Source organism: Pelophylax lessonae (genome assembly GCF_965119305.1).
Source record: "Pelophylax lessonae genome assembly, chromosome: 4".
Lineage (NCBI taxonomy): Eukaryota > Metazoa > Chordata > Amphibia > Anura > Ranidae > Pelophylax > Pelophylax lessonae.
The window spans coordinates 383,081,807-383,100,114 of record NC_138771.1 but is presented as its reverse complement, the minus strand read 5'-3'; the positions used below and the strand labels follow the sequence as shown (position 1 = coordinate 383,100,114).

The 18,308-nt window shown below is 47.4% G+C and overlaps 1 protein-coding gene across 1 annotated transcript in view; it reads left to right on the top strand.

Annotated features, from left to right (window-relative positions):
- The first annotated feature begins 2,684 nt into the window (after window positions 1–2,684).
- Window positions 2,685–18,308, top strand: part of NPM1 (nucleophosmin 1) — a 62,091-nt gene continuing 46,467 nt past the window's right edge. The window contains exons 1-2 of the mRNA XM_082257162.1: window positions 2,685–2,842; window positions 12,400–12,482. Of these exons, the coding sequence (XP_082113288.1) occupies window positions 2,782–2,842; window positions 12,400–12,482 (144 nt within the window). The 5' untranslated portion in view covers window positions 2,685–2,781. The remainder of the gene's footprint in view (window positions 2,843–12,399; window positions 12,483–18,308) is intronic.

Below are 18,308 nucleotides of genomic sequence, written 5' to 3'. Positions count from 1 at the left end.
GGCACTGATATGCAGCACTGATGGGCACTGATAGGTAGCACTGATATGCAGCACTGATGGGCACTGATATGTGGCACTGATAGATAGCACTGATATGCAGCATTGGTGGGCACTGATAGGCAGCGCTGATGGGCAGTGATAGGCAGCACTGATGGGCACTGATTGGCGGCACTGATGGGCACTGATAGTGGCACTGTTGGGCGGCAATGATCGGCACTGATGGGTGGCACTGATGGGGGGCACTGATGGGCACTGATAGGCAGCACTGGTGGGCAATAATGGGCACTGGTGGGCGGCACTGATAGATGGCAATAATGGCACTGGTGGGCAGCACTGATAGATGCCATTGGTGGGCAACACTGATAGGGAGGGCACTGGGGGGCTCTCTGAGCCCTGCTTGCCATCCCTGGTGGCCATAGTGGGCATCCCTGGTGGTCATGGGTGGGCATCCCTGGTGGCTTAGTGGCACCCCTCCCCCCCCCCCCCCAGGGCTGCACTGGTAATCAATGTTCTGATTACCAACACAGACCCCCCCTGTGATCAGTGAGTAATTAGAAATACTCACTGATCACCCCAGCAGCAGCACCGATCCTCTGATCTTCTCCTCACTGACAGGATCTGTCAGGAGGAGAAGAGATCGAAGCCGTTACAACGGCTCTATTTACATTACATGACGGCTGTGATTGGACACAGCCGTCATGTGATCAGGAGGGCCAATCACAGGGCCCTCCTGCCGAATGATGTCGCTCTGTGTCCGAGGGACACAGTCACATCGAGATCGCGCCGCTGCGCGTGCCCTCGGCGGCGCGATCTCTCTCCTTCTGAAGGACGTTCCGGAACGTCCATTCAGAAGGACAAGACTCCCGCCCGGCCGTATATGTACTATGGCCGGGTGGGAGGTGGTTAAACCAGGGATATGCAAACTGTGGCCCTCCAGATGTTGCAGAACTACAAGTCCCATGAGGCATAGCAAGACTCTGGCAGCCACAAGAATGACACCTAGAGGCATGATGGGACTTGTAGTTTTGTAACAGCTGGAGGGCCACAGTTTGCATATGCCTGCTTTAAAGGAACAGGATTCTTTTTTTTAATTATTTAATATTTTCTTTTTTTTAGGGTTACAAACACTTTAGCCCCCGTTCACACTGGGGCGACGCTACTTCGCCGGGCGACCTCACAGGTCGCGGCGCGCTGCTCGCCCCGCGACCTCGGAGCGGCCGGCACGGACTTCATAACATTGAAGTCAATGCAGGTCGCTCCGGGTCGCCCCAAAGAAGCTCCGGACCCTTTTTCTAAGTCGGAGCGACTTGTGTCGCTCCTATTAAAACGGGTCCGCAGCTTCTCTATGGAAGGCGACCTACGGCGACCTGTCAGGCGACCAGGTCACCTGACAGGTCACCCCAGTGTGAAAGAGGGCTTAAAGTATAAATAAAGGCAATTTTTTTTTTTAATTTTGGATGGAGTGGAGAGGGATTTGACCCCCTGTCAGTTTTTATTGCAGCCTGTGCCTACGTTAAGGTGATTCATCCTCCCTAATTGTCCTGTATACCTTTATCACTGAAAGTAAAAGAAAACCCCAAATTTTGGGTTACCCCCAGAAAGGTACTAGAGGGGAAATCTTCCAATAGGGACACTAGTTCTGGTGACCTAGGGGTCCCCAAGGGACTCCTTTAATCTGCAGGGATTTTCTCTCATTTCCTGTTTGACTATGGGACAGAAAGTGAATCTCCACAATGGGACACATATGGCGAAAAAAAATCTGAAAGCGGTTATAACCCTCCATTGCTCTATTCAAAATGAAAAAAATAAAAATAAAATGTTGCCCATAGTTCTACTTTATGGCTTTAGAACCATTTTAAAGCTGTAATGCATATGCAGTTTCTTTTAGGCTTCATTCACACTTGGCCTTTTGGAATCGTGGCAGAATTGCCGCGCTTATGCCCACAATCTCAAAACACACTACAAATGCAGGTTCACGTGCCAATATTTTCAATGGCCCCTTAAAACACAGTGCAGTTTTGCCACAATTGTCGCACAATTTATCGCAAATCACATTGAGTGAAGTTTGGGGCCCAAAAAGGATCAGCAGCTTCTTTTGGGCGATCAGCTTCAGGCGATGCGATTCGCTGCATGGTGATTACGGCAAAGCCTCACAGCGTTTTGGGTGCCATTGAAAATAATGGCACCAGAACCTGCATCTCGCAATTGCAGTGTGTTTTGAGATTGTGAGCAGGGTTGCAGCGATTCTGCCCCGATCCCAAAACGCCAAGTGTGAATTGAGCCTTAAAGAGAACCCTTTTATCTTACACTTGAGTAGAAGTTGAATCAGGAGGACACAATATCAGTCCAAACTTGACTGAAGCATGTTTTGGGTGCAACTTTTCTCTTTTACCAGGCTTCAGGTCTGTGATGTTGATTCGTGCATTATAAAAAAGGATCATTTAAAAACATGGAGGACAGTTGTAACGTACAATTAAAGCTGGAATACATACAGAATCCTTTAAAACGTAATCAATAGTGAAGTAGCTCTGCTCTATGCTACAATTACACACACTAAACGTGGTTCTCACATGGTAGAACGTACAACAGACGTCACACGCATCCGCCACACCAGGTGACATAGCCAGGCCTTATTATTGGCTATTACGCCGACCTCTTCCTAGTGCTGGTCTCGCGAGAGCTAGGTCGTCTATTTAAGTAGTGGTTGGGTCTCCCGCCCGCCCTCAGTAGACCGTCCATTACAGTAAGAGAGCGGCGGAAGAAAGGGAGCAGTGTGTAAAGATGGAAGACAGCATGGACCTGGAAAATTTGCCCCCTCTGCGCCCCCAGAACTTCCTTTTCGGTATTTTGCTGCATGTATTGTCATTTTTCCCTGTTCTTTGTAGTGTATGTTGCGTCGTGTGCGAGGCCGGCTCCGCCTTCCTTTCTGCACAATGTTAGGCGGGTGAGGGTAGTGTAATGTATGTTGAGGTGACCTCGTTCGCTTTGTGCGATGTGATCGGCACGCGAGCTCGGTAGCCGTGAGGCGTGATTTGGCCGGTGAGCAAGCTATTGTCGCACACCGCCACGTGTGATTAGCCACGTGCTTTGGGTCTTTCCATCAGTATACATGGCCGTGTAGTGTGGGCCTCATCGCCGCATGGAGTACAGCTACACCCTAAAGCAGGCCATGCCCAACCTACCGAAATAGAAGTGGAACTTATAGAAAGTTTGAAGCCGTGCATGGATAAATTCCTGCTAGGTTGTATTTTTTTTTATATAATCTGTATTTGATCTTAAAGCAGTAGTAAAAACCAATCCAAAAAATGTCATGTTGCAGCTTGTTTTTCAATGTCTGTATTAGCTTTGAATTAAGCTTTACCCCCCCCCCCCCGTTTTGGCCAGTAACACAACCTGTTCGGAGTACCCCCTCTATGGATGATTGTGGACAGCAGCATTGGGGGGTAGGGGGTAGTGTTGGATGTACTAGCAGATACATTGAAGCCAAACTCCAGCTCCCATGCAGTTACATTAATTTTCTTTTGGGAAAAGGTTTTACGTAAAAAAGTTAGCACCCTTGTCAGCAGTACAGACGGTCCCCGGGTAACAGTGCCGGTTCACACTTCCGCGTTTGCGGAGATCGCATGTAATTCGGAGCGCACTGCTCCTTCATTACATGCCATCTGATGTGCGGATGCGAGTTCAGCCATACACTTTGTATTGCTGAATTCGCACTGTATCCGCACCAAACACGCACATGAGGCTTTTTTTTAATCCGCAGCATAATCGGATCGCACAGTGGTTCACACTTGAGCGATCGGATTCTGTGCATACTTGCAGATCGCACTGCGATATGCGATCGCAACTGGGGGTGCCGTTAGGTCCGGTTCACACTTATGCAAGTGCGGGAAGGCTGCGAATCTGCAGCCTGTTCCCGCATTGCACGCGCACCCCCGGCAGTTCACACTGCCATATGCGATACGCTGGGGGTGTCAATGTAATCTTAACGACACCCCCAGTTTGATCGCATATCGCAGTGCGATCGTGCAGTTCGCACAGGATCGGATCGCACAAGTGTGAACCGCTGTGCGATCCGATCCTGATGCGGCTTCCAAAAAGGGTCCTGTGCCAGTTTGGTGCGGGTGCGAATTTAGCCATACAAAGTGTATGGCTAAACTCGCACCGCACAGCCGATCGCATGTAATGAAGGAGCAGTGCGCTCCGACATAACATGCGAACCCCGCACTCGCAGTAGTGTTAACCCGGGGTTTAACTTTTAATCGACACCCCTGCGTATCGCATATGGCAGTGTGAATTGCCAGATGTGCGGATGCGATGCGGGTACACGCTGCATATTCGCAGCGTTCCGTGTGAGCCGGCACTCAAACATCTGACTCCTGCTTACAAACGGAGGGAGATAGCAGGAAGTGAGAGGAAATCTCCCCCTAGGATGGGAATTTCTCTCCTGTAAGTTCTCATGGGAAAAAGGAGTCTCCACTGAAGCTTTAACAACCCAAAATTTTCAAAATCAAGTTGCCATAGGGGTAGAAAGTGAGGTGAAATCTTCTGAACAGGGGTACAGACAGCAAAACAAATGTTGCAAGGGTGTTGACCTTTCTCTATGCTATCCAAAAAACTTAAAAATTATTTTGGCTGGAGCTAAACTTAAAAAAAAAAATGTACTTGTTGCGACTTACGAACAAATTTGACTTAGTGGAGTTCCACCCATTTTAATAAGTTTAGATGTACATAATCCCCTTTAAAAATACTTTTAACAATAGAAACTTTTTTTTTTGCAAGGAAATAACTTTTCTTCATTTGCACTTCCGGGTCCAGCCGCCTATAGGCTATTGCGTCACTCGGCAAATCGCAAGGGCATCTGGGATGTATCCCAGCAGCCCTTGCGCATTGCCTAGTGACGAAATCTCACATTACGCCAGCACCAGCTGTACTCGGATGTATTGCATTAAGTCCATGCCCCTTCCTCCTCTCAGTGAGCTCTACGGGATGTATTGGATTGAGTCCACCTCTGCCCGCCTCCTTTTAGTGAGCACGTGCTGAAAGCATTACATCCCATAGAGCTCACTGAGAGGAGGCGGGGCAGAGCACGGGCTCAATCCAATACATCTGAGTACAGCTGGTGGCGGTGTAATAATGCGAGATTTCGTCACTCGGCGATTTGCAAGGGCTGCTGGGATGGCCCTTGCAAATTGTCCAGTGACGTAATCGCCTATAGGCAGCAGGACTAGGAAGTGTGGATGAATAAAGAAAAGGTATTTCCTTGCAAAAAAAAATTTCCATTGGTAAAAGTATTTTTAAAGGGGATTACATGCATCTAAACTTTTTAAAATGGGTGGAACTCCACTTGAAGAACAAACCTATAGTCCCTATCTTGTTTGTAACCTGGGGACCGCCTGTACATGGTTTGTTTTAACACTTTGCTACCTTTGCAGGAGAGCTTGTGCTGTTGAAAAAGACTTGCTGACAGTAACACCACATGGGAAACAAAAAAAAAAACTTAGCGGAGCTTCACACAAAAAAAGCACTTATTCACACCCTCCTGCCACATTTGGCACTGGAGGGGGGTTTGACATGTACCTGCTCCCACTTATGGGTAAGATCGCTACTACTATCTATTTGGGACCCCTCCTTTCCACCGCTGCCTTCGCAAATTGTGTATGCACAGAAACCAGCTGTGCAGCCTTAAGGTTTCACTTCTGGTTTCTCAATAAAGGTGGCGGCGCCTGCACCTGTAGCAGATTACATAATCGGCTTGGGGTGTTTATGCCACTGGATTTCTGGACTGGTGAGTGTCCTTATATTAAAAGTCAGCCGCTATAGTATTTGTAAGTTATTGGTTGAGCTAGATGGACTTGTGTTTTTTTAACCTGACTAACTATGTAGCTGCTGACTCTGACACTCTTGCAAAATTTCAGTGTAAAATGCACTTAAGTGAATTTTAGGGCAAACAAACTCCATAAGTTACCAACATGTTTGGTAAAATATAAGACAAGGTTGTGCCGAGTAAATGGATACCAACATGCCAAATGATATATTTGTGCGCCAGTGAATTGGCGACAAGCGTTGGTACCCTATACTTTCTAAAGGCGATACTTCAAAAGCCCCCTATAGGTATTAGTTTAGTGTTACGGAGGAGGCCTTCTGTTACAACTTTTGCTCACTCCGGCGTGTGCAGCGACGTAACTTATCGCAATCAATGTGTTAATATTCGTTGCGAGGGGGGGGGGGGTTATGTGCTTGGGTAGAACCTAATTTTGCATCACATAGGGGGCAAAAAGTCCTCTGACGTCTTTTTGTTACAGGTCCTGTTTAATAATATGCAGGGTGTAAAAGACCCTGCATGTCTCCTCTGGGCTACACTGAATGTTTGACAATGCAGATCGCATTGCCAAATATTCCTTTCTTGCTAAGGTAGCTGGGGACACAGAGGCTGACCCGGAAGTGATGTCAGACTTCACTTTCCAGGTCACAGTAAGGGGAGGAGAGTGGGACGGCCATCTGGGGACTCCATCCTCATTGGCCATTGGCTCCCATTGCAGTCAATCACAGCCAGTAAGCCAATGAGGAGATAGAGGGGGCCGAGCTGTGGCTGTGTAAATTAACATGTGAAGCACCAGCTTGGGGGTAAGCTTGCTTGGGTGCCCAAAGAGCAAGTTGCTTGCTCTGGGAGCATTAGGCAGGAGAGGGGGACCTGAAAAGGAGGTTCCAGGCTGATCTGTGCAAAAACCACTGCACAGAGCAGGTAAGTATAACATGTTTGAAAAAAAAAAAAAAATAGCCATCTGGCAGATTTACCCCCCTTCATGACTAGACCATTTTTTGCAACACGGCACTGTGTTCACACCATGTCATTCCGGATCGCATTTCTGCCTACAATCTTGAATCGCAAACCGCAGGATGCGCTTGTGATCCCTGTTACTTTCAGTAGCACCCCAATCTGTAACTTCTCTAACGATTCTGTTTGGGCAATTCATTGGGTGACAATTGCGTGCCACGTTTGGGGTGCCATTAAGAGCAGAGTGGATTGCAAGCTTGTTTTTTTTGCGGCTATTTGGAGTCGTGGGCAGAATTGTCGCTTTTTTTTTTTTACGAGACATCGTGGTGTGATTGGAGCCTAACTGAAAACTGCACGCACGTGTGACTCTGTACTCAAATTAAGTTTGACCTTTTTTTCCCCTCAAATAGCTTTCTTTTGGTGGTATCACACTGGGATTTCTATTTGCACTACAGACAAATTTTGAAGAAAAGCTTTTACGTTCTGCTATAAAACATATCCTATAAAGAAAAAAAATTTTTCTTCAATTTAGGTAAATATGTATTCTGCTACATATATTTGCTTAAAATCCCAGTAAGGGCTCTTTCACACAGGCGGTCCGCTCTCATCCGATTCCCCATAGAGAGCAGCGGGGGCTGTGACACCTCCCTCTCCGCACTGCAAGCAGAGACGGAGCTGTCATCCGCCGGCTCAGCGGGGATCGCGGATCGATCCCCGCTGAGCAGCACGGATCCGCCTACGGAGGCGGACCGTGTGAAAGAGCCCTAAGTGTATGATTGGCTTGTGCAGGTAGTGTCTACAAAGTATGGTATATTTTTTTTTTATTACTAGTAATGGAGGCCATCAGCGACTTGTAGTAGGGCTTCGATATTGCGGCGGACTGTCGGGCCACTGACACGTTTGGCACTTTTTGGGGACCAGTGACACGAGTGATCAGTGCTAAAAATTTGCACTGACACTGGCTGGTAAGGAGTTAACATCAGGGGCGATTTATGGGTTAACTGTGTGCCTAACCAGTATTTTCTCAGTGTGGGAGGTGCTTTTACTAAAAAGCATTGATCCATGTTCCTGCTTTGTGGGAACACAGGATCAATACCTATCAGTAGACAGAACGGTGATCTGCCTATGTAAACAAGGCAGATCACCTTTTTGGCTCTGCCGAATGATCCGTGGGTGCTGGCAGACAGTCCATGGTACCAGCAAATCAGCACCCGCTGTGTCCAATCACAGTGAGAGGATTGCTGATGACGTGCATGCGTGCCCCAGACGCATCGGATCACTGTGAACCGGCGCAGAGATGTTGCAGTGTGTGGTCGTAAAGTAGTTAGGATCACTTTAACTACTTGAGCTCCAGAAGATTTTACCCTCTTTGACCAGACCATTTTTGCGATACATAGTTTGTGAGGTTGAAAAGACATCAGTACATCCAGTTCAACCGATGTGTGTGTGTGTGCTGTTAACCGTACATTGTATTCCCCTGTATGTTGTGGTCTTTAAGGTGCCCATCTAATTGTTTTTTGAAACTATCGATGCTCCCTGCTGATACCACTGCTTGTGGAAGAGAATTCCACATTCTCACTGCTCTGACAGTGAAGAACCCCTTACGTATTTTAAGGTTAAACCGTTTTCCTCTAGTTTTAGTGAGTGGCCACATGTCTTGTGTTCCCTTTCTCCAAAAATTTGGTTTCCTATGCTAGGGTCACCAGTACAATATTTGTACATTGATAATCATATCCCGTCTTAAGTGTCTCTTCTCCAGAAAGAAGTTTAGTGCTTGTAGTCTTTCCTCATAGCTGATGTCCTCAATTCCCCTAATTATTTTTATTGCTCTTCTCTGGACTCTCTCCAGTTCCAGCCCATCCTTCCTGAGGACCGGTGCCCAGAACTGGACAGCATACTCCATATGTGGCCGGACTAGTGGGAGAATAATCTTTCTGGCACTGCGTTACTTTACCTGACAGGTGCTCGGTTATGGGACAAATTTTTTCCCACATTTATTTTGGTGGCATTTGATCACCTGTGTTTTTTAGTGCTGTATAAACGACCGAATAATTTGGGACAAAAAAGTATTACTTTCTGCTACAAAACATACTCCCCAAAAAAGTAAACAAATTTAAATTTTGACATATATATATATATTCTGCTATAGATTTTTGGTAAAAAAAAATATATTGGTTTGCACAAAAAATATAGCTTCTACAAACTATGGGTTATTTTAATTTTTTACTAGTAATTAATGATCGTGATCAGCGACTTACAAGGCGGTCCCTGGGTTACAAATATACGACTTACAAACGGAGGGAGACAACAAAGTGAGGAGAAATCTAGGCCTAGGAAGAGATTCTGTAGAGTTCTCATGGGAAAAGTGTCCCTGCTGGAGCTTTATCACCAATCTGTTTCCACAACAACCCCAAATTTTCAAAATCCAGTTGTCATAGGGACAAAAAGTGAAGTGAAATCTTCTGAACAGGGGTATAGACAGCAAAACAAATGGTAGTGTTAACCCTTCCCTAAAAACTTAAATTATTTTGGCTGGAGCTACACTTAAAAAATGTACCTGTTCTGGCTTACAAACAAATTCGACTGAAGAACAAACCTACAGTCCCTATCTTGTTTGTAACCCAGGGACCGCCTGTATAGCAGGACTGCAATATTGTGGCAGACAAATAGGACACCTAACTGACAGTTGACACTTTTTGGAGACCAGTGACCTGGGAATCTGTGCTAAAAAAAAAAATCTGTCGCTGTACTAATGACACTGGCTGGAAAGGGGTTAACATCAGGGGTGACCGAAGTTAACACTGCCTAGCTATTGCTTACAACTGTGTGCTTTGACTAGGGGAAGGCAAAGATCTGTGTTCCTCCTTTGCAGAAACACAGGATCAAAGCCTTCCCCGCTGAGAACCACAATCCAGTACTCTTCTGTCCTCCCTGCCCAGTGCAGAGCACACCTCTTTTTTTCAGACCTTTCTTCTCTGCCCAATACAACGCTCCTCTCCCACAACAGAAAATGTACAGTAAGGTACAGTAGGTCAGGCTTCTGGAGATGCTGCATATACGCCACCCCTGCTTTGCACTGCCCCCTACATCAGCCTTTCTCAACTGGGGGGACACATGCATCCTGGTAGAGGCTGTTGCATGAAACTGAGCTCCTGATCCCCAGCTGAATTGTAAATTGGCATTGCATGAGCTTGGTCAGACTGAATACACTTGGGTAAGTGAAAACAGTGGGAGGGACAAGGTGTCGGGAGTGCTGTGCTCTTCCTCCTCCTACAGTACAGTGCAGTACCTGGCTGTGTGAAAGTAAAATACTGCAATTTTTAAAAGGGCTATGTTTTTACGCCAAGTTTAATCCTAGCCTGTACAATCAGAACTCTTTTTTTGGGGGGGTGTCTATATAACAGCAAGGACTGGTGCTCCACTAAAAAGCTATCCATACTTGATTGCTATTAAGAGGCATTTGACATGGTATAGGCATTTTGTCCCCCGCCTCACTGCCTGTTTTAACCCCCCCCCCCAAAAGTGGCATCACCAAGCCACAACCACGTGCAATGCGCATTGTTGCGGTGTGGCTCCTCCACCCCATTCACCTGGATGTATACTTATAATGTTGTCACAGCATGTGTACACCCCTGGATGCGGCCTCTGAAGATAGAGCGGGAGGGTGGGAGTAAAAAAGGCTCAACCATGTATTTTACTAACCAATCCTTACATGTGAATAAGCCCCCTGTCTCATTTGTGCGGCTGCATGTAGGAAACACTGGACTGCATCTCATGTGAACAGCCCTAAAATAGATGTGCTGCATATTTACGCAAGGGTTTTCAATCTGTCCTTGCATTGAGCAGTGTAGCCTAATGCACCTGATGTAGACAGGCCCTAAAGAATCTTTTCTGCCTTCTAGATAACTGGCTTTAGGGTTCTGTATATACTGTTTTTTCATTGTATTCTATTGAGTGAACTCAATCGACTCAATCAGCCTATCTATGTAACCTGAATATTTGCTAGGTTCACATCAAAGTGGACTTGACTCTTGTTAGGTCCATCTGGCCCCCCTTCAGCGAATGGCTTTTTTATTTCAAACAATGCTTTATGCAGGCCTCGACAAATCCCGGGCGCCAGGTCGCATTTGCGACTAGAATTAGCGACCTGGCGCCTGGGGTGCCCTGCAGGATGTGTCCTGTCCCTTTTGCGCCCCCCACCTCCTCTTCGAGTTCACGGACTTCCGCGGCGTCCAAAAATTTAGTCCCCGGCTTTTCGGCCTTCTTCTGTGAGATGAGAAGCTAGGGGAACTGGCGCCCTCTTGTGGTGGCCGGGAGTAATGCATGTTCTCAATGCCAAAGAGGAGAAGAGAGGGAATTTTTTTAAGGCTTCATCTCTCTGTCCAGTTACCTTTGCTTAAAGGTAAGTGGACAGGGAGTGTGGTTATTATTTTATTTTTTAAATGTAAAAAAAAATAATAATTTTTTCTTTTTTTTTTAATTATTAAAAAAAAAATAAAAAAATGTTTTTTTTTTTTTTTTTCCAATTCTTATTAAAAAAAAAAATATATATATATATATATATATATATATATATATATATATATATATATATATATATATATATATATATATCTTTTTTTTTTTTTTTTTTCCTCATCGCCGTGCCACAGCCGAAGGCCCCTTTCACACGGGCTGTCTGATCAGGTCCGCCTGTCAGTTTTTCAGGCAGACCTGATCGGACCGTTCAGTCTCCTCTATGGAGCAGTAATCTGCCGCCATCTGACCCTGCCCGCCAAAAACAGACGGATGGTGGTTCTATTTTCTATCCATCCCGTGGATCGGATCAGATGGCATCGGATGGAAAGAGACAGACAGTCTGTTTCCATCCAATTGCACTATAGAGGAGAGTGGGGTTCTAGTCCTATTTATGTGTAAATTTAGTATCCGTTTTATTAAATAAAGCTTGGTGGTTAGTTTAAAAAAAAAACAAAAAAAAAAACTGGCTCCTAACTTTTTTAGCTGGCTCCTAGATTTCAGGCAAATTTGTCAAGCCCTGGCTTTATGTATGCATATCAAATCCTTGACCTTTGAGTCCATGTTGAAGGGGTTGTAAAGGCAGAAGGTTATTTTATCTTAATGCATTCTATGCATTAAAGCAAAGTTCCACCCAAAAGTGGAAGCTCTGCTTATCTGTCTCTACCCCCTGCGCCTGGGTGGCATCTTCTGGGGAGGTTGGAAGAGCAGTTCCCTGCCACAGCAAGGTGTCAGAGGTTCGGCTCCCCTCCTTCCCCGCTGGGCCATTCAGAAAGCGCAGTAGGGAATCGGGCGTGAAGTCTCAAGGCTTTACCGTCAGTTTCCCTTAAGGCTTTGGCGGCAGCAGCACAAGAGCCGATGGAAGCATCGGCTGGGGTGCTGTTATCGCTTGATGACAGGCAAGTGTCCTAATAAAGTCAGCTGCTACAGTAGGAACAAGAGGGACCAGAGAGGGGGATCAGGACTGCTCTGTGCAAAACCACTGCACAAAGCAGGTAAGACATTATTTTTAAAGAAAATAGACTTTACAATCACTAATTGTCTAAAATGTTAAATGAACATTTTGTTGTGTTCAGCAATAAAGTAATTTACTGCCTTGATTCTTGTAGGCTGTGAACTGAAGGCTGACAAAAAAGAATATGCGTTTAAAGTGGATGACGATGAAAATGATCATCAGCTATCTTTGAGAACGGTAAGAAGTATTAAGCACAGCAAGCTTTAAGAATATGGGGTCAATTCACAAAAGGATATTGCATGAGCTATTTGGGTCACATGATATTTAACCCATATATCTTGTGATATGATTCACTACAGGTTTAAGTATCTTAAAGGTGCTCAAATGCACGTTTTCCTGGGAGCAGCTGATGCATGTTTGTCTTCAGTTTGCCTTTGTACACGAACCCCCTCCCCCCAACAAGCCAGGTATCTTTTTTTTTTTCTTGTGTTCTCTTGACAGTGGCAGCCCATTCGGTATTCCTTCACCATTGGGTAATGCGCCTTCTCTGCAGGAGCAGGCTAGGTAGTGAAAAGGCTTTTACACACAACACACCTCTAGGGGGCTGTTCCTCAGCCATTACCCATCAACCACTAGGTGCTGCTCTTCAGTTTCATACTGCCTAGAGTAGGACCTAGGTTTACCTGCTGAGACCCATGTCTCAGTTTTTGTCTTTCTTTTTAGAAAAAGTTTTTCCTTTCTTTCCTCACTCACTATTGCAGTTCCCTGGAGGATTACAAGCGACAGCAGAGCTGGGCCTCACACTGGATAATATAGATCCTTACGGTGTCCCAGCCTGCCAAAGAGTGTCGCAGGTCATTGGTACGCTCATGCCTCGCCACGTCGGTGCCAATGAGGACGGGGACGAGCCTGCGGAGAACCCATCTTTGCCCGAACGCCCGTGTGTTGCTAGCATCCCTTCCTGGCTGACGGCACCCCCACTCAGGGTGGGAGGTGTTCCGTATCGGAGAGGAGCCCATGGTATGGTGAGTGATGCTACCCCCGGTGTCCCTGGGACAGTTGTCCCTGTGTTGGCAGCAGCCATTTTCTAAGCCTTGGCGCTGGTTCGGGCGCCATCTTAACTTTTGCTGTACGGCCGGTTTGGAGAAGCTGGACCGGATGACGGGGCGTCACTTCCGGTAGGGGCGAGCGCTTCCGTCGGCAACAGCGGAGTATCGGAGAGGAGCCCATGGTATGGTGAGTGATGCTACCCCCCGTTTCCCTGGGACAGTTGTCCCTGTGTTGGCAGCAGCCATTTTCTAAGCCTTGGCGCTGGTTCGGGCGCCATCTTAACTTTTGGTGGCCGCCTAGTGAGGGCGGCTGCCATTTTGAGTACTTCTGTGTACATTGCATACAATAAGATAACATTATATTGTGGCTCAGGGCTCTATCAGCCTCTAGTGGCTGAGCACGCTTGCTTTGCTGCAGAAGTTGGTGAGAATGTCTGTCTGCTTTTACATTGACGCTGTGGGGGCTGTTTTTGGTGTTATCCCCATAAAGCTGTGCCATTGATGTTTCTCTATCGCTCATTGACAGACGTAGTCTTCTTGATTCTCAAGAGCTGGGTTATGTTGTCTCCGCAGGAGTAGGACTAGGCAGAAAGACAAAACGTTCTGGCTCCACCTTAGGGGCAGTCCCTGAGGGTATATCCTCCCTCTCTCTGCTACAGGGAATCAGTTTTTTTCTGTCTAGTCAGGAGTAAGGACCTAAGTTCCTTGCTGGGATCTTTTGGTCCTGGCAAGACTTTTTTTCTTTAAGAAAAAGACATTTTTTAGGTAGTTTTCTCCAGTGTTTTTTCCTGTGAGATCTTCAAGCAAAAATGCCGGACTGGGCGACACTTGTGGTCACCCCAGCCGGCCTACGAGCGTGCGCAGACCATGGCATTGCGCTTGGTCGGCCGCGACATATTCAAGTAAGTATGCGGGGCCGGGCGACGGGCTGGATGTTGAGATCCAGTGGTCACCCCGGTTTCTGCCTACGAGCGCGTGCAGACCAGAGCTCCGCGCTGGGTCGGCCGTGACGGAGTCCCAGTGAAGGGACTGACTTTGCGAGTTAAAAGTCTCGCTTGGACGCCAGGTACCAGAGAGTCGAGGCGTCCACAAACCCCCACCCTGGTGGAGAGGGTATTGTGAAGAGAGGGTGCCTGTCGGTTCGGTATGGTGAGTAAACGTTCCCTTTTTTCCTCATTTTGAGGCAGTATGTATTATGGGCCCCTCCATATATGGTCAGTATATATCTGATACTTACAAGTCCCCCTTGTAATACAGCATGTGTTTGTGGGAAGTGGACTTGGTTCAAGAGCTAACACTCTACCCAGCAGACTGTAACATTACAGCAGACATAGGAGGTATAATCCTACCTTATGTGTAGTGTATCTCTGTAGATCCATATATCACCTCTTAGCAGAGTGCAGGTGGATGTGCTGGGAAGACTATATCGGCGGTCCGCCGCCATTTTGCCGTAGACAGAATGCATGTATGTCCTCAGGTCACGCCGGCCGCCATGTTTTTGGAGTCTTATGTCTCTTCTATGGGGGCGGCCATGTTTTGTGAGCCCAGCTACCTCGTGGAGGGCTGGGAACGCCGGAAGGCGTACACAGGGGGCGGAGCCACGCCTTCTACCCGGGAAAAAGCAAACAGCTCCTTCCAGTCTGTGTAAGACAGACGCTGACTGCAGTTGGTTGGAAACTGCACTGCATCGGTTGGTGAGCCTTGGGGGTCCCTCTCTCTCTCTCTGGGATCGAGAAGCAGGTACTCTGAGGGGCGCTATTGCGCTAGGGGGAGACACACAAAAAAAGAAAAAGTTTTTTTGTTTTGCTGGCAAAGGTGTCCTGTATTAACATGGACCCTGCCACTCATGTATCTCCTCCGGATCCCCTCGAGGGGTCTGCGGGATCCTCCAGCACCCCATTGACAATTGAATCATTGCCAGCTATTATGGAAACTTTTGTGTCCCGGGTGGAAGTGGCTTGTCAGGGACAGGGCGCAAGAAAGCGACCCCCGCCTAACCCCTTATTATCTGAAACCTCGGATTCAGACTCTGAGCCTATTTCTGCAGTTGCAGGTACTTCATCTGGTATTGGTGTCTCGGGTCCTGTCTCTTCAGACAGTGAGGAGGATGTTTCGGCATCCGCCATAGCCCGAGAGGAAGCGTTGGTAAACGCACTCATTGTATCTGTTCAAGAGACCTTAAGGTTACAGGGTATTCCATCGGAAATAGCTGAAACTGAAATCCCTTTTGGGACTAAAAAACGCATCAAAGTGGCGAAGGTTTTTCCATTGCCCAAATGTTTTGGCAATCCAATCGAAGAAGAATGGCGTCTGCCAAAACGCACTTTTACTATTTCTAAACGCATTGACAGGCGTTATCCGTTTGAGGAAACCCTTAAGAAATGGACAGAACCACCTGTGGTGGATTCACCAATTGCTAGATTGAATAAAGCCACGGTTATTCCTTTAGAAGACGCTCCGTCTTTTAAAGATCCAGTGGATCGCAAGATAGAAGCTATGTCTCGCACCATGTTTTCCTTGATTGGATCAGCTTTCAGACCTATAATAGCTATTGGTCTGGTTTCGCAGGCTGTAACTGAATGGACCAAGTGGTTACGCCGGGACTTAGAAGAGGTCCCTCAGGCGGTATCAGATTTGTTGGAACAAATGATACAGGGGTTACAGTTTGTGTGTGATGCGGCGTTAGACGCCACTCCATTAATGGCGCGAGCATCAGTCTCAGCCTTATAATGAGCCTTTAAAACTTCTAGTTTGGCACCGGTTGGGCCTTCTAGATTGGATTTGATTTTGTCAATCCCACCCCTCATTTGTGGCACTGCTTCTGGATGTCCCAGCTCTTGAGAATCAAGAAGACGTCTGTCAATGAGCGATAGAGAAAAATGGATTTTTGTAAAATCTTACCGTAAAATCCTTTTCTCTTAAGCTCATTGACAGACGTAGTACCCGCCCCTCTATCATTGAGTTGGGTTGGGTTAAATTCTCTGTACTGCTTTAAACAGAACTGATTCCCTGTAGCAGAGAGAGGGAGGATATACCCTCAGGGACTGCCCCTAAGGTGGAGCCAGAACGTTTTGTCTTTCTGCCTAGTCCTACTCCTGCGGAGACAACATAACCCAGCTCTTGAGAATCAAGAAGACTACGTCTGTCAATGAGCTTAAGAGAAAAGGATTTTACGGTAAGATCTTACAAAAATCCATTTTTTTTGCATCATTTGTAAGGGGACTCCGGCGGCGGTGCAGAATTGCGGTGTGGACCGCAGAAAACCGCTGATTTAAAAGGTCAGTGTCCTAATTTATCTTCCAAAAAGTCCTAAGATGGTAATTTTTCCGTTCGCCTTATCTGGCTGTTCCTAGGGATGAAATGGTCTTTTGCGACCAACTCAGTCTTTTCTCTCTAGAGTGGTGTCTGCTTTCCACCTGTTTGGAGCTGTTTTTCCCTTGTCGTCTTTCAGGACAGGCACTTCTGAGAGAACCGGGCTCCTCCCTTCATAGGAAACACCGCCCCAATCAAATAGATTTAAGCCTCCCTCCAGCTGGCTGCCTCAGTTCTGGTGTTTCCTCCAGCGGGAAGACACCGTCCAAAGAGGAGCCATAGCTGAGGCTGGGAGGCTGAAGCTTCAGGGAGTCAGACACTCTCGATAGCGGCCAGAAAGACAGCACCGGGGGGCACCCGCCTACCTGTCGGCCGCAAAAAGACATAATCCCAGCCCCGCTCAGGGGGGGTTTCAGGCTGGGGGGCCTGCTCTCCACACTCGGGGAGAGCGTCCAGGTATTGTGCACCGCCCCCTGCTGTACGGCCGGTTTGGAGAAGCTGGACCGGATGACGGGGCGTCACTTCCGGTAGGGGCCAGCACTTCCGTCGGCAACAGCGACTTCCGGGTCGCGGCGGTGAGCGGGCCAGATATGAAGACTGGTGCATTCAAACTGCTGGGGTACAGCTGCCTGAAGGTGTTCGTGAGCCACTCCCAAGAGCCATGTCGGAGGCACAGGCCTCAGGGACTGCTCCTGGGGAGAACAGCAACAGCCACCATAAGGTAAGGAGACATGGGGTGGTACTCCCTTACCTTCTCCCACTAGCTCCATTTCTTTTCCCCTAGAGGCTCTATAAGGGAGGCTTGAGGGTTACACTGGGATCTTTTGGTGATGGTCTTCCCTAGTAACATCCTCTGTTGGGGCAAGCTGTGCGGGCTGGGGGCGCTAGTGAGAGTATGTTTTTTACTAGGTTTCATTTTTCAGATTAAGGCCTCTGAGAAAGCAAAAACAGCCCATATTGCAAAAAGATGCCCTTCCTGCAAAGCTAACATGGGGGAATACTGGACTAAACCCTTATGCAAGGATTGTCTGGATAGTTTAGTCAGGGAGCACACAGAAAGTAAAAATGCAGACTTGGCTACATCTGTCAAGGAGCTTGCTAGCACCTTTCAGTCCTTTAAGGATTTGTTTGCCAACATTCAGCTTCCGCAGAGTTCCCCCCAGTCGGCACGGCAGGAAATTGCTCCAACTCCGCAGGTACTACCCTCTACAAGTGGGGAAGCACCGGCGATTTCTGAATATCGGGGGAGAGTGCGACAGCACACCCCCATTTCCCAAGGGGAATCTGAGGCAGAGGGGTCGGATGGGGAATCCAACAGAACCTCTAGGTACAAACTGTCTCTGGAAGAGGTGGAGGGCCTTCTACTGGCTATCCACACCACTCTGGGAATCCAAGAGGAAAAGAAAACCTTATCCCTACATGATCAGATGTATGCGGGTCTAGGCAAACCTAAGAAATGTTTCCAGTACACGAGGTCCTGGTAGACACCATAAAGGAAGAATGGCAGGACCCAGAAAGAAAACCCTTTTTTCCGGGGCTCTAAAAAGGTTTCCTTTTTCTGAAGATGATTCAGCGGTCTGGAATAAATCAACCTAAACTGGACGCAGCCTTTTCACGAGTCTCCAGACATACGGATCTGGTTTTGAGGATATGGGGTCGCTTCCTGATCCCATGGATAAGAGAGCAGACTCCCTCCTCAAAA